The following is a 12,401-nucleotide window of genomic DNA, read 5'->3' as shown; positions in this document are numbered from 1 at the left end:
AACTATGTTTCTAATATATAACTCAATACCATTCAAGTCCAGTCCAGGTAATACCTAAACTTCCTAAGACAAAATTAAGTGCTCTAACTCTGCTTAGATACAGCACAGATGCTAGTCCCACTATTTAGTCCTTATTTCATTCTCCCCTTAATGAGAGAGGTCTAGACATCAAGTTGTCCCACCATATTTAAGCTCCAAATGTTTACTCATCTTTGCAAAGCTAATGAGGCTTTACCTCTAACAGGCCTTGAGTAAACATTTCTTGAAGGAACGTTATTTCATTCTAAAAACAACGTTCAGGGTCCCCATATTTGAAAATGTATCCTCATTCCTATCCCTTGAGATTTATTAAAAGATTAGGTGAACAGATGTATACATTCTATAAAACTGACTAAATTTACTACAGTAAAGCAAGCGTTCTTTTCCTTTTTTAAAGATGACACTGCTCTGAAAAATTAGAGTACTCTCAGTTGCACAGCAATGAGACAAAATTTTCTTTGTAAAATTCAAATGTTTAATTTTTTCAAAACTATATTAATGAAAATAAATTATATTTAGACCATCTTCAATATTTGTATATCATCTTTATACAAATCTAACAGTGCTTTCAAAAGACATTAACTTCACAATTAAAACGTTGTAAAAATGGCGGAACATTAAAGAACATTAAATTACTCTGAAATATATCTCATAATGCTGAGAGGTATGCTGTTGTCAAATTAACTGTATTTGTATTCAAAATAACATGGCTTTTAACTAAAGACGATTATTTCTTGTCCATTTCAGTGATTTCCTGGATCCAAAACAAAATCTGTGTATTTATTTCTTTGAAAACATCATTTGTTGACCGTCCTTTTACTGCCATGGAATGATTTGCCTTCTCAATCCAGTGGATTTTATTAGGAGCTTGCATTTTCTGTGCCACTTTTTCCAACAAGTTCTAAAGGGAAAAAAGAAGAGGATACTAGACTAATGCTGTATTGATGTTTAATAAAGATTCTCTCCCACCCCACCAATACTGGTATCCATTCACCAAATATTCATTAAATACCTACTCTACAGACAACTTTTGAGGCAACGGAATGTGCAAGGAAATGCCCACAGAAGTGGCAGTCCACGTCTCTCAGATACAGTAATACCACAGAACAGATCAAGTATTCACTATTGACGATAAAAAGTTAAGTAAATTGGAGCAAAAAAATCCTTCTAAAAATTTTTCCCCAAGGAAATTATACGCTCTGGGAAATACATTAATATTTAATAATATGTACAAGTTACTAACTTTTTCTTAAGAGTGAATTTTATAACAAATTGAAGAACCTGCTTGAATGCTGAAATGATAAACCAAACATAGTCTAGTAATCCCAAAATCACAAGATTCAGATGTTAATCCTTCATTTCCCAAATAAGAGTTAATCCATTTACCAACTCTCTTTCCAGGGAGATGAATTTTGTTAGTATGTTTATATTTTCAGGTTCTCCAAAGCAACAGGGTAATAACTAAGGCACAAAATTAGCATCCTTTTAAAGAGACTGACTTGTTGCAGGTAATTATCTTGTTCCCAAGACATTTCTGTCTTTCACTCTTTCTCTCTCAGTCCCACAAACATGAAGTTCTAATTCACCTTTTCACACATTTCATCTGCTGAGCCTGACACAAACAGGACAGGTTCTTTTATACGAAAGAGATCTTCATCTCTAAGTTTATGCTGCTGCTTTGGATGGTGCAGTGGATAAGAAATACAAATGAGACCTCGAACAAAATCATCAGCATCATCTGGCTCAATATGACACATTACAGAAGCAGCTGCTCTTGAGCCCATTGAACGACCTAAAACCAATTAAAATTAAGTTAAGTTTAAAATGTAAACATTCACATAAAGTAGTGGTGATAATGTGGCAAATTAGATTTCATTTACTGTTCATTCATCATATTTGTATACCAACAAATTACTTAACTCCAAAACATGGCAATTAACAAGCTGCAATACACATAATGCACATCTATAGCTTTAGGAAGAGCTAAAAACTAATCCTAAATCAAACTTTACAAAAAAGGACTTATTTTTCTAAAGAATACTTAAAAGAGGTGAGGACAATCCTTGTGAAGGAATCATTTGAGAGAGAGTGATTCAGGGATATAAATAAAAGGAGAGAACTTCAGATTACAATACATATATATGACATTTAAAATATGCTTTAAATATATAAAGTACATTGATGTTATCTAAGGAAGTGACTTACCAAAACAAAAAAATCCTAAATTAGCTTCCTGTCATCAATTAATTTTAATTCTCCATTACCTATTCCTATATTAGTATGAGTATATTTAAAAACAAGTATTCACAAATATTGCAACTTACCTCCAAGGAAAACACCTGCAAGTTGGTATTCCCCTGAGGTCCTTAGGTAATTCTAGAAAAATCCACCAAAAAATTATCAATTCTTCCATAAAATATTCCACTGGAAAACCAACATTTATTTCCCATCATTACTGAAATGTGTGAAAATCTTTGCAAAGACAACCACAAAATCTTAAGGATTCTTCTTGAATGAGATAACCAGTTATTTGCTCTTCTGGTCATGCCTTCACTATCAAATCATATGTTGGGTAGTATAGGCAAATATGTGAGCAAAAAATCACTTTACCTCTCTAAAAAAATTCAAGTACTAAAATATTTTTAAAGAAAAATTTATTTTTAAAAAAGCCAGTAAAAGCTTCCAACTAATATAAAATTTGGTAATAATAATACTAAGATCTAATTTAAAGCTCTGAAAAACTTAAACTTGAAATAATTTGGATTAAAAGAAATTTCAGATTTTTTATCCAGGGATTTTAGTTTCTAAATAATATACACAGAAAACCATGCTATATTTGTACACTCATAGTACAGTGGGCAAAATATCCAGAACTATATTCTAAAGTTATATAATTCCATTAAAAAAATTACATCATAAGTAGCTTCCTTGGCAGTATTGTGGAGGAACATTTATGATGTGAGCATTCATCTCCATGGAAACTAACTGATGCAGAAATCTGACCACTTTCATGTACTGTTGGGTCTCTAGAATACCCATTAAAAAGATTTTTAAATTAAACCAAGTGATGCTAATAAAATTTCTTAAGAATTTTAAAAGACTCCTGTTGTAAGTAAATATAAAGAAATTTTCTTACCAAAACTGATTTATATGCCTTAATTCTATGTACAATATTAAGGCCTTTACAGGTAAATCTCAGGCAAAAAAACCCATGAGATGCAAGATGGGATGCCAGTGACATCAAATGAGGAAGATTCATATCTCCTGACGCTCCATGTGTAAGAATTATTCCATATGTTAAGCTCTTGTTAGGTACCAAACAAACAGCATCTAGTAATTTATTTCCAAAAGGTATTTTTAATTTAACCTGGAATTCAAGAGAATAAATGGATCAAAAATTACTTCCTTGCCTATTCAGACAACTGAGTAACTATACAGGTTTGTTCTGCGAGACCCATGATTCAAGTCATGGTCTCCAATAAAAAGCAGTGATATTAATAATAAGCTAATATTTAAGAAGTTCTTATTGTGTCAGGTACTCTTATAGGTCCTTTATATGTATTAACTCATTTAACCTTCCTAATAATTCTATGACGCAAGTACTATTATCATCTCCATTTTATAGAAGAGAAAACTGAGGCATAGTAGGTTAAGTAATACGCCCAAGGTTATACACACACTAGTTAGGATTCAAACTCAGGCAGTCCGCTCCAAAGTCTTTACTATTAACCACTAATACCATACTGTCTTTCACACTACACACTGAAAATAAGAAAATTACTCTGGAGCCACAGAACTACTCCCCCCCCCCAAAAAAAGGAACCCTGAAGATGCAAAACATATGAAAATATGTATTACCTCTGTATGACTCATTTTCACTGCTGAATAACAAACTTAAAGTGCATTACATCTGAGAAGCAAAGGACATCTCCCTGAAAAGAAGATTCTGTTGTGAAAGGTGGGTTGGCAGACATGGATATGACACAAGAACTATGAAGGAACACATTCAGTAGCTGAACACATTTAGAATGACTTCTCTAACTGGTGTCTTTACATGTGCTTTATTTAATTAATTATTTTCAAGGTTCCTACAGGCACTCAGAATTGGTTATAGGGCCAGGTGGGGAGCTGGCCAATGTTACATAAAATAAAGCCAATGTGAGACCTTGACATGGAAGCTTTAAGAAAATTCCTATCAAAGTAGGATGCTGTATCTTGGCGCATATATAATATTTTTTCCCCTAAGTATCTTTATTCTTAACAAACTATCTTCAACTTAATTTCACAGCATCTTTCTATTAACCCCTTTCCTTCATGACTTTTGTTCCCAAGTCTTCCTCCCACCCTGTAACAGAAGTATACACCCACACCCTTTGTCATGCAACTTTGCAGAGCCTCCCATCTGTGCCTGATTGGCTTTGGGCTTGGCTATGTGACTTGCTTTAATTACTGAAATATACATAGAAGTTTCAATGTGCCACTTCTCAGCTGAGGCTTGGCAAATTACCAGAAGCCCTGGTGAACTCTCACTCTCAAGCCATGAGAAAAGTATGCTCCAGGTATTTTTGTTTTTTCAACCTAGATCCCAGAATGAAGACACATGGAGCAGATCTGAATTCAAAACTAAAGTCTGGAGTCAAGCCTAGTCCAGCCAAGATCTAAACCACTGAAGAACCAGGAAATGTTGACCTGAAGAACCAAGAGCATGAAATGTTGTAAGCTCATAAGCATTCTTTCCTACTGTAAGAGACCTTTTATTGTTCAGGATATTACCAACATCAGGATCTCCATTATTCATCTAGTTTTTCCCCATTAACATTTATTCATTCGTTCACTGGATAACAATATGGTTCAAAATTCAAAAGGTATCAAAATATACAGTGAAAAGTCCCTCATTCCACTTTTGCCTTGCCACCCAGATCCCCCTCCAAAGGCAACCAATATTACCTGCTTCTTGCATATCTTTCCCATATTTTATTTACATATATATATACACACACACATCCTTTTTCTTTTTATAAACTGGTGAAACTGGTGATACATTTTTCTGAAACTTCTCTCCCGACTTATATATCTTTTTTTTTTCCTGAGGAAGATACGCCCTGAGCTAACATCTGTGCCATCCTCCTCTATTTTTTTGTATGTGGGACACCTCCACAGCGTGGCAGGTGAGTGGAGCATGTCAGTGCCTGCGATCCGAACCGGTGAACCCGGGCCACGGGTAGAACTTTAACCACTAAACCATGGGGCCAGGGCCCTTAACATATATCTTGATTACTCTTTTCTTCAAACAATGGACTTCTTTCATTGTTTTTTATGGCTGCAGAGTATTCCAATGAGGGTGGCACATAATTTATTTCATCAACCATCTATTAATGAACACTGATTCCAATTTGCTAAAACAATATTGCAATGAGTGGCACTGTACTTACATTATTTTCACATATGTGTAGCTATCTCTCTAAGGTAAATTCCTGGAAGAGAAATTACTCTGTCAAAGAGTATAGTGATTTGCAATTAATTTTTTAAGGGATACATTTCATTTTTGAATAGGTAATATATGTACATGGTAAAAATTTCAAAAGAACAAAAACGTAAATAGTTAAGTCTCCTCACATTCTTTTCCCCCAGCCACTGAGTTCCTTTCCCTTCCCAGATGCAATCACTGTGATCAACTGATTGCCTATCTTTCCATACATGGGTGCAAGTGTGTACAAGAATTCTCTTATTTGAGCCTGAATGGTATTAGCCTGGCTGTAAAAATTCTGGGATTTCAGTGGGAGAAGGAGGATGAAGGACTTCAGCCTTCAGTGTCCGTGTTTTCATAAACACTCCCCCATAATTAACTGTGCCTGGGGTCCCCCGGTTCAAAGATCCTGTTTTATCTTCTCAAGAGAATAGCCTCCACTCTTCTGACCGGAGAAAGGCAGTCACCCACCAGTGTGCACTGTGGAAGGAGAGCTAGATATATAATGACTTCTCAAACAGATTTCACCTAAGGCATCTCTATTTAAGCCCTCCACATCCACCCTCAGCACCCTTACCTTGATTGCTAGTTCCCTAGGTGCCCGGGGCTGCCAGTTTCCATGCATTTTGAAGATTCTTTGGTTTATAGAGAATCATTCCACAGTATTCTCCGCTGCTAGTTTACCATTACGCTAAGGTTTGCTAAGACATTTGCTTTCTAGAGCCTAATATTTTATTGCTATCCTTTCCCTTCCCATTCTCTCCATCCTTGTGGGCTTCTGTCTTAAAAAAAATGCATTTCCTGTAATTTCAGTGAGATGTCAGAAGTAAAATTAGATACATGTATTCAACCCACTGTCTTAACCTAGAATGCTCTACTATTCCTCAACAACTTGTTTTTTGGTGTTTTCTCAGGAAAACTCTCCTCCCTTCCAGACTTCACGATGAACAGTCTCTGTTCTTCACAGCTGCTGCACACCTTCTGGCCTACTTCGGGAACAAGAAACTGTTCCAGGATGGAACCCCACCGCGCCTGGTCTGGACGGCCGACGTTATCATCTCGGGCTCCAGATTCAGACCGGGCAGGGGTGGAAGCCTGGCTCAGCCCCAACGCATTCGACCGCAGACGGAGACCCCACCAGCAACCTGACGGAGCCGCCGCTGCGATGGTGCATCGAGCGTCTCAGTGCACTCGGCAGCGTCCCCGTCGTGGGCACTCGAGTGACTTTTAGGACTACGCTCAGAACGCAGTCAGCGGTCACATTTACTCTGAGGGGTCAAAATGCCACGCCCGCAGTCACTCTCGGTGGGAGCAGCGCGCGGGCTGACCCGTTGCATCCCCAGCAGGCCGCTGGAGGTCGCGGGGCACCCCAAACGCTAGGCGTTCACGCCTTTAGGGGGGCGACGATCGGCCAGGGCAGCGACGAGCACCCGGCGCTCAGAGGAGGAACCCGGAGCGGGCCTCCCGGAGGTCTAGGACTCGAAGGCACCCGAGGAGCGTTCTACCAGCTCAACCCGCGCTCGGGCGCCGCGGTTGGCCGGGGGCGTCCCGAGGGCCCGCCGCCGGAGCCGGCTCGCGTCACCCGGCGGCACCCGTCCGGCTCTCCCTGCCCGCCCGCCCCCTCACTCCAGCCTCTGAGTCCCCAGCGGCCGGTGCCCGCGGGCACCGAACCCACGGCGAACGCCTCACCGAGCCGATCAACAGCCCCGAGGGCCACGGCCGCGAGCCCGAAGCACCTCAGGCGGGGCCGCCAGGCGCGCCGGCAGCCCCTCGGGAAGCCGTCCTCCATGTGGCGGCACCAACCACCGCCGCCACCACACTTACCGGGAAAGGAAAGCGGCCAGGAGCACCCAACCGCCCTCACTCCCTTCAGGGAGCAAACTACCACACTCGAAGCGACCGCCTCGCCCCAGCCGCCAGCGCGCTCCGCTACTGCGCACGCGCGCGCTGGCCCCGCCCCCGGGCGCACCGGCCGGCGCGCGGGGGCCGCTGGGCGCGGGAGTTTTCCCGCCGCTGCCCGCGGTGACCCGGCCGCGTCTGCTCCCCAACGCGCGGGTGGCTGAGGAGCTGGCGCCAGTTGCTGTTTCCTCCCCAATCCACTCCGCTCTGGACCCTTTCCCATCCCAGCCGCTCCACTGCAATAGTGCGCAGGTGAAAAACCTGGGGTCCACTCTGATTGTTCTCTTTATCTCACAACCGGCAATCAATGCGTCGATCCTCTTGGCTCTACTTGTAATATATGCCCAATCCAACCACTTCTCATACTTCTGCCAGACGGGTCCAAGCCCCACGATTATCCTGGCCTGCGTTATTGAAGTCGTGGGCTAAATGGTCTATGTTCCCACGCTTGCCCCCACCTCTTCACCACGTTATCAACACAGCGGCCACTTGGACCCTGTTGAAACGTACAGCCACTCAAAACCTTCCAAAGGCTTCCTATCTCCCCATAATCAAAGCCAAAGGCCGTACAGTGTCTGCCAAGGTTTTATATGAGTGGTCCTTCACCTCTCTATTTCCTACTATTCTCCTTCCCCTGGCTCCTTCAGCTCTAGGCACCTGGGCCTCTTTGCTATCCTCACACCCAAACCCACCAGACATGCCCCCACTACCAGGCTTTTGTCCTGGCAGTTGCCTCCTCTTGGAGAGATCCCAGTGGCTAGCCCTGCATCTCCTGGAATCTTCAATCACATGTCATTTTCTCAGCAAGGTCTTCCCTAATCACCTCACCCACACTTCCTATCCTTCTACTCTGGACGCTAACGTACTATGAACGTGTCTGCTCCCTGGACTGTAAACTCCCCACGAAGGCAGGGGTTTTTATTATTGTTCTTTTCCCTGAATCTCCTGTGTATAGAATAATGCCTGCAAATCAATATTTTTTGAATAAATCAATCTTCCCTAAGCCCAGTGCAGTTGGTAACTGCCATCTTTTCTGTCATAGCGCATTTAAGGAAATAAAATCCAGAAAACCACTGTTATTTATCTCAAGCTTTTTCCTGAATTAGAAAGTGCTAATTAACATTTCTTGTCTCCTAATTTTCTAGCTATGCTTTTTAGAACAGCTTTATTTACATGCCATAAAATCCACTCACTTTAAGAGCACAATTCAATGATTTTCAGTAAATTTACCACCGTTTGCAACCATCACCATCATCTAATTTAAGAACATTTGCATCACCCCAAAAAGAAACCTGTGCCCATTTGCAGTTACTCCCTGTTCTTACCCTTAACCTCAGGAAACCACTAACCTACTTTCTATCTCTATAGATTTGCCTTTTCTGGGCATTTCATAGAAATGAAGTCATGCAATATGCAGTCTTTTCTGTCTAGTTTCTTTCACTTAGAATAGTTTTCAAGATTCATCCATGTTGAAGCATGTGATACTACTTTGTTCCTTGTTGTAACTCATTTTTTTTATTGCTGAATAATATTAGATTTTATGGATAAACCACATTAAGAAATGTACCTCCAGAAGCCAGAAAAGGTAAGTAAATGCATTCTCCCCTTAGGGCCTCCAGAAGAAACCAGCCCTATCAATATCTTATTATCCCAGTAGCACTGATTTCAGACTCTAACTTCGAGAACCATAAGAGCATAAATTCGTGTTGTTTTATTTTCATTTTTGTTTTTTTAAATGCATTTGATAATTTTTTTTTCAGGGAAGGATTCCCCCTGAGCTAACATCTGTTGCTCATCTTCCTTTTTTTTTCCCCCTCTCCAAAGCCCCAGTGCATGGTTGTCTATTCTAGTTGTACGTCCTTCTAGTTCTACATGAGCCACCACCACAGCATGGCTACTGACAGATGGGTGGTGGTGGTTCTGAGACCAGGATATGAACCCTGGCTGCTGAAGTGGTGAAGGCACCAAACTTTAACCACTAGGCTATGAGGGCTGGCTCTTGGGTTGGTTTAAACCACTAAATTTGTGGTAGCTTGTCACCTCAGCAGTAGGAAACCAGTACAAAACTTTGTGGAAACCAAAACTTGAATTTTACATAAGTTTCCTATATCTTGAAATATTATTATTCTTTTGGTCTTTTCAACCATTTAAAAAATGTTAAAATCACTCCTAGCTTGCAGGCTGTACAAAAAAAGGTGGTAGGTCATGTTTGGCCTGTGGGCTATAGTTTCATGTATCCTAAATTAACTATTAGTACAATTAATCCATCCATGGATTAAAGTAATAATATATAGTGACCATAGAGTTTTTATAATGTTTCAGAGTTGGAATACTATTACTGTAATTCATTGTGGATTAATGCAACTAAAACAAAGCAAAATAAAACATGAATATTTACATAGATGTCTAAAAAGCATTTAATAAAATTTAATGCCCTTTCTTCTTAATAAGTTAGTATTTGAAAATTTAATTTTTTAAATTATTTTTTTAAGAAAATTTAATATTTTGATAGTGGTTGTTTATCATAAACTATAGCAAACATTTTGCTTAATAGTGAAAAATCAATAACATCTTTGATCACCCAATCTAAGGTAGCCACCACCATCCACCCCTCTTTCTCTATGTAATACTGTTTTTAATGATCAAATCCATAATTATCTTATTTTTTTACTTTTTTATTTTTATTCTTCCACCAGAAGAGACAGTGACTATTCACTGCTATATTCCCAGAGCCTAGTACAATGTCTGGCACATATTGGGTACTCAATAAATACTTGTTGAACAAATTCCCATTCATGATGGTTAATTTTATGTGTCAACTTGGTTGGGCCAGGGTGCCCAGATATGTGGTCACACATTACTCTGGATGTTTCTGTAAGGGTATTGTTGGATGAGATTGACATTTAAATCAGTGGACTTTGAGTAAAGCAGATTGCCCTCCATAATGTGGGTGGGACTCATTTAATCAATTGAAGGCCTGAATAGAACAAAAGACTGACCTCCTCTGTGCAAGAGGGAATTCTGCCAGCAGACAGCCTTCACACTTGAACTGTAACAGGTTTTTCCTGGGTTTCCAGCGTGATGGCCTTCAGACTTGAACCACAGATTTTGGACTTGCCAGCCTCCTTAATAGTGTGAGCAACCCTTAAAATAAATCTCTCTCTCTATATGCACACACATATTGGTTCTGTTTTTCTGGAGAACCCTGACTAATACACCATTGAAGTCTGAAACAAAAATGCTTGTTATCACAATTATTCAACATTGTGGTAGAAGTCCCAGTCAATGCAATAAGGATAGAAAAGAAATAAGATTATAAATATAGTAAGAAGATACACTGTCATTTTCAAAGATGATTAGATTTGAGAAAATCAAGTGAGGTTTATCAAATCTGATAAAACAGTACAATAAGTAGTTGGGTACAGAACATAGAAAAAATTATAGTTTTCTTAAACTCATTAAATAACCAGCTAGAAAAAAATACTATTTTAAAAAGTAGCCTAAACAAAATAGGAACAAATGTGGAAAATACCTAAGAATAAACAAACTGTAAAACATTCAAGATCTTGTATGAAAAAACATAAAATTTTACTTAAGAACCCAAAAGAAGACCTGAATAAATGGAGATATGCACCACTTTCCTGGGAAAACACAAAATTATAAACTTTTTAGTTTCATCAACTGTTCAAATTAATGAAATTTCACTTGGAATTTTTTGTTTTACTTGCACATAGCCTATCTATTTTGGGTTTTTTCCTGGGAAAGATTTGTCCTGAGCTAACATCTGTTGCCAATCTTCCTCCTCTTTTTTTTCTCTTTTCCTCCCCAAAGCCCCAGTACATAGTTGTATATTCTAATTGTAAGGCCTTCTGTTCTTCTATGTGAGCTGCTGCCACAGCATGGCTACTGACAGATGAGTGGTGTGGTTCTGTGTCCAAGAACTGAACCCAGCCCACTGAAGCAGAGTGCACCGAACTTTAACCACTAGGCCATCAGGGCTGCTTCTCACTTGGAATTTTTATAGTCCTTGATTTTAAAGTTCAAATTGAAGAATAGATGACAAAAAATTAAAAGAATAATTAAAAAAAGAATAGTAAGGAGGGATCTATACTAAGGTATCAAAAGATACTAAAAATTTACAGAATTTTACTTTAAGATAATTTTGGGAGCCAGCCCGGTGGCACCGTGGTTAAGTGTACACATTCCACTTCAGTGGCCCAGGGTTCACCAGTTCGGATCTCAGGTGTGGACATGGCACTGCTTGGCAAGCCATGTTGTGGTAGATGTCTCACATATAAAGTAGAGGAAGATGGCATGGATGTTAGCTCACGGCCAGTCTTCCTCAGCAAAAAAGAGGAGGATTGACAGCAGATGTTAGCTCAGGACTAATCGTCCTCAAAAAAAAAAAGGATAATTTGGGAAATGTTTTTTATATCTCAAAGTGGGAAAATCTTTCTATGCAAGGTGCAAAACCAAGAAATCATAAAATAACAGTTGAAACATCTGATCTCATAAAAATTAAGAACTTCTATACTAAGATAGGCACTGTGAACAAAGACAAGGGACCAAAAAGACTGGGAGACAACATTTCCAACAAACTTAATGGGGTTGATGTCCATAATACATAGAGTTAACACAAATCAGTAAGAAAAAATTTTTTAAATTGAAAAGTTGATAAAATCCCTGGAAAGTCAAAGATAATAAATAAAAAAAGATATTCAGGGGCCAGCCCCATGACCGAGTGGTTAAGTTCGCGCGCTCCGCTTTGGGGGCCCAGGGTTTCGCTGGTTTGGATCCTGGGCATGGACATGGCACTGCTCATCAGACCACGTTGAGGCGGCATCCCACATGCCACAATTAGAAGTACCTGCAACTAAGATATACAACTATGTACCAGGGGGGATTTGGGGAGATAAAGCAGAAGAGGGGAAAAAAAAAAAAAAAAGATTAGCCACAGTTGTTAGCTCAGGTGCCAATCTTAAAAAAAAAAGAAATT

The 12,401-nt window shown here is 39.6% G+C and overlaps 1 protein-coding gene across 2 annotated transcripts; it reads right to left on the bottom strand.

Moving 5' to 3' along the window:
• Nucleotides 1–505: 505 nt before the first annotated feature.
• On the bottom strand, nt 506–7,419 carry TEX30 (testis expressed 30). 2 transcript variants are annotated; one of them, XM_046663704.1, is made up of 7 exons: nt 7,331–7,419; nt 5,472–5,513; nt 3,898–3,971; nt 3,176–3,406; nt 2,364–2,415; nt 1,626–1,831; nt 506–940 (listed from the first exon to the last, which is right to left on the bottom strand). In XM_046663704.1, exons 3-7 carry the CDS (start codon nt 3,910–3,912, stop codon nt 767–769), a joined length of 678 nt encoding a protein of 225 aa, XP_046519660.1. In that variant the 5' UTR covers nt 3,913–3,971; nt 5,472–5,513; nt 7,331–7,419; the 3' UTR covers nt 506–766. The 2 variants fall into 2 exon arrangements, with proteins under 2 accessions (XP_046519660.1, XP_046519661.1); XM_046663705.1 differs by lacking the exon at nt 5,472–5,513 and having other exon boundaries at nt 7,331–7,414.
• Nucleotides 7,420–12,401: the final 4,982 nt, after the last annotated feature.

This window comes from Equus quagga, chromosome 6, assembly GCF_021613505.1.
Source record: "Equus quagga isolate Etosha38 chromosome 6, UCLA_HA_Equagga_1.0, whole genome shotgun sequence".
In the NCBI taxonomy this organism is placed as follows: domain Eukaryota; kingdom Metazoa; phylum Chordata; class Mammalia; order Perissodactyla; family Equidae; genus Equus; species Equus quagga.
This window is presented reverse-complemented; position numbering and strand designations above follow the sequence as displayed.

Excerpts from the sequence above, each read along its gene's own strand:
- TEX30 (XM_046663704.1), bottom strand. Across the intron at positions 2,416-3,175 it reads AGGCATATAAATCAGTTTTG|AATTACCTAAGGACCTCAGG; the intron begins GTAAGAAAATTT and ends GGATTTTTCTAG. Across the intron at positions 1,832-2,363 it reads TGCAGGTGTTTTCCTTGGAG|GTCGTTCAATGGGCTCAAGA; the intron begins GTAAGTTGCAAT and ends AATTGGTTTTAG.